General features: G+C 50.9%; 1 protein-coding gene across 1 annotated transcript; it reads right to left on the reverse strand.

Annotated features, from left to right (window-relative positions):
- Positions 1 to 653: 653 nt before the first annotated feature.
- Positions 654 to 2,178, reverse strand: LOC118238489 (transforming growth factor beta activator LRRC32-like). The gene is made up of 2 exons (XM_035441633.1): positions 2,092 to 2,178; positions 654 to 734 (listed from the first exon to the last, which is right to left on the reverse strand). Exons 1-2 carry the CDS (start codon positions 2,176 to 2,178, stop codon positions 654 to 656), a joined length of 168 nt encoding a protein of 55 aa, XP_035297524.1.
- Positions 2,179 to 3,688: the final 1,510 nt, after the last annotated feature.

The raw sequence follows: 3,688 nt of genomic DNA on the forward strand, positions 1-3,688 counted from the left end.
AGGCGAGGGGTAAAGCTGGGCACTGTCTGACCATGGACACCTGTGTGGATGCCTACTGCATAAAGTACCTTGAATAGCTCTATACCTCTAGGAAAAGCTGCCAATTGAGGTTCTAGGAGAGCCAGCAACACCCCTCATGGCTACCCACAGAAATTAGATACCTACTTGCCACCTAGCACCCAGGACCACCCTGCTATAAGCAGAAACAAGATGAACCCAATGCTAGTATGAGTTTCTTTTTGTGTAAGCTGGGCTTTCAGTGGCTCAGGTACCCAGGCTGACTGGACAAACACCACCATCACTATTCACCCTTCACTTGCAGTGCACATGCCACTGTCTTCCATGTAAGCCCACACCCATGTCCACTCCCCTCTAGATGAGCAAAGGCTCTCCCGGAACCATGACAGGAGTTGGCATGGCCAGAGGCTGTCAGGTCCTGCAGGGGCCCGCATCTCCTGCTACCTATGTCTTCTGGTGCCCATCTCCGATCCAGTCCAGACTTCAGAGGAGTGTGAAGGACAGGGGGTTCCCTGATCTCTGTACCCTCTCTCCCCTTAACTCCAAGCTCTGACTGACTGCTGGGAGTCTCTGGTTCAGAGATGACAGGTGATGGGCCTTGGCTACGGTTTAGCATCCCTCCTCACTCTGCTGTGTCAGCCACTGCTCTGCTTTCTCCCTGATGGGGGAAAGGACGTGCCACCCAACTCCACCTCCCATCGACACACAGGAGGAAACTGTGTAAGGAGAGGCACTGGCCATGAACAGCACAGGGGGAGCTGGGTTTGAATTTTGACTCTGTCACTTCTACCCTTGAGATCCTCAGGGTCACATGTCTATCTGCTGCCGCTGCTGTGTGTACAGAATTTCCTGTGATGGTTCAGAAAGTCCTTTCCTGTCTACCATCTCAGGCTTCTCAGAGAGTCCCTGCTCCATGCCCTCTGTTGGGCTCAAAACTCTTCACTTTATAGGGCCTCAGTCCTCCCAAGTCTCTGGGCATTTGGTGATGTCTGAAGCCTTTCCTCCCATTATTCTGGGTTGTGAGACTCTCAGGAGGCCTCCAAGGAAGAAATGGTGTCCACAGCAGGGCACACAGACCCCAGAAAAGGGCTTCTGGCAGGTGGCTGTTGGTGCTTCTGGCCTCTTTAAGCAGCTGTCCATTCTGTACCCAAGTGCAGTTGGTGGCTGCCTGTCCTATCTCCAGCCCTGCTTTGCAAGTGTCCTAGAACAGTGGTTCTCAACCTTCCTAATGCTGTGACCCTTTAATATAGTTCCTCATGTTGTGGTGACTCCAACCATAAACGTTATTTTTGTTGCTACTTCATATCTGTAATTTTGCTACTATTATGAATTGTAATGTAAATGTCTGACATGCAGGATATCTGGTATGCACCCCTTTTGGGGGTCATGACCCACAGCTCGAGAATCGCTGACCTAAAGAGTCGTTTGCCTGCACCTCGCAGGGTCACAATGTCTTTAGCATCTGCTTGGCTTGGAAGTAAGTCAAGCCTGCCCTCTGCCTCCAAAGGCGCTCTTGGTCTGCCAGGTAAGACAGCCTTGGGGATGCACCACCCCAAGTCTGCTCAGCATGGAGATGGGTGGAGGTCATGAAGCCAGAAGAGGGAGCTGCTGAAGGAGTCAGCCAGCATAGTCAAGGGGAGGCTTCCTGGGCATTTGATGTGGCTGTAATGAGTGAGGGGCCCAGTCGGGGAGGGGACCTGTGCCCAGGAGGATCAGTACAGATGAGCCTCTCCCAGCTTGTCTCTTCCTAGCTCCTTTACCCCAGTAGTCCCCAGAAAACTAATTGCCTATAACAGGGGCAGCTTGGGGAATACAGAAACAGTGGTTCCCACTGTCCCTAACTGAATGATCTTGGTTAGCCTCCCCAAACCTCAGATTTCCTTCTATAAAAAGAGAACAAGACTGTTGGGTAAGCAGGTTTCTGAACAGTCTACTGTATGCTCAACAAATACCAAGGCAAAACTCTAACCTTTTCTGTGTCTTCTAACCTTTGCTCCTGTGCTGGGCTGTGGGACACCCTCTCCCCAACAAGGATGGGTTAGGACCCCTTACTCTGCCTGCACGGTGTCTTACCGTCCTACAGGGCATTTGGTCTCGGTGCTGAGAGATAGCCAGGCCCAGGGTCAGCATGGCCAGGAGTAGCAGGATCTGGTGGCTCATGGCTCTGCCTAGGGTGGAGAGGAAAGAGGAAAGGTGAGGTCTCTGTCGTCTCCACTGCTAGCAGCACCCGCGTGCCCTCCCTCGAGGATTCTAGGCTCCAGCTAAGAGCTGGAAGCATATGGGCTTCACAACTCAGGGAGCTGAGAGTTGTGGTGTCCTAGAACTTTAGAGGCTGAGGTAGGGGCCAGGGACTATGACTTTGAGGCCAAGATGAGTCATTACTCAGGGGAAGCAAGACTTTTTAAAGCACTGTATGACGCTGCATTGGCTTTAGGCTTACCTAAGGCAACCTGAGGCCACTGAGATAGCTCAGGGGTAAAGGCCATTGCCATCATGCCTGAAGGTCTACCTGAATTTGATCTTGGGACCCACATGGTGGAAGGAGAGTACTGACTCCTGGGCTTCACTATCCTCTACAATGCACCCCCTTCCTTCAAATAAATAAAATGTAGTTTTAAAAGAATTATAAAGGTCAACTTGGTAGAAGGAAATTAGGGGTGCTAAAATTAGGGATGCTTAGGAGGTAAAGGGACCCTGGAGTAGGGCTGGCTGGAGGGAGACAGGCCTCAAGCACTTCCCTCCAGGCTCCAGGCAGGCCCTGTCCTCGGTCCATAGGCCCCACATGGAATGTTTCACTCTCCTTCCATGTTGACCTTTTGCTTTTGGTTGGAATTTTCAGACCTTGTCATTGTTCGGGGCTGGCCAGGGCACTGACAGGAAGCCCCACCCCAGCAGGCTGCCAGCCCTCTACTTTCACTGAAGGTTATGGCTGCCCAAGGCCCCAGGCCCATGGCAGTGTAAGAGCCAGGGTAGGAGCCCATGAGGACCCCAGAGACCTTTAGCGGGGTGAATCCCAGTGTACTTGAGCCATGTGCTGAGGAGACAGACAGCCTATGTATTTAATTAATTAACGAATAACTGATTCCAGTTACTTCCATACTGAATATCATCTCACATCAAACTCTGTGCTGGGAAGTAGTGATGAGACAGTGGGCCGAAGAGATCACAGTTTGGACACTGTGTACTTACAAGGACGGACCACAGGACTCCGAGAGAAACCCCTGGCAGCACTCTCAACTCCCCTAGGTGCCCACTGTGTGGCCTTATACAAGTCACATCTCTCTGACTTTGTTTCCAGAGGAAAATGACAACCATGTCAAGTTTTGTTGAGGACAAATGAGACATACTCTATGAAAGTGTCACAGTGCGTTACACCTCCACAATCAAACCTGACATCACTAACTCTTTCAATCCTCACAAGGACTCAGTTCCATTTTCTTACACTTCTCATTTTATAGAAGGGAACTAACAAACAAACAACAAAACCCAAACCAAAACAAAGCCGAGGCTCAGAAAGATGAAGCCATACACACACCTAAGAGAACACAGCTAAGTGGCAGGCTTAGACCCCTGGGTATGTGCCCTTCACCCTTACACTTGAAGGTCCCCACAGTGGGTGCTCAGTACAAAATGCAAGTTGCCACTCTGAAGGTGTCTGTGGGAGAGATTT

This window comes from Cricetulus griseus, chromosome 3, assembly GCF_003668045.3.
Source record: "Cricetulus griseus strain 17A/GY chromosome 3, alternate assembly CriGri-PICRH-1.0, whole genome shotgun sequence".
Classification (NCBI taxonomy): Eukaryota; Metazoa; Chordata; class Mammalia; order Rodentia; family Cricetidae; genus Cricetulus; species Cricetulus griseus.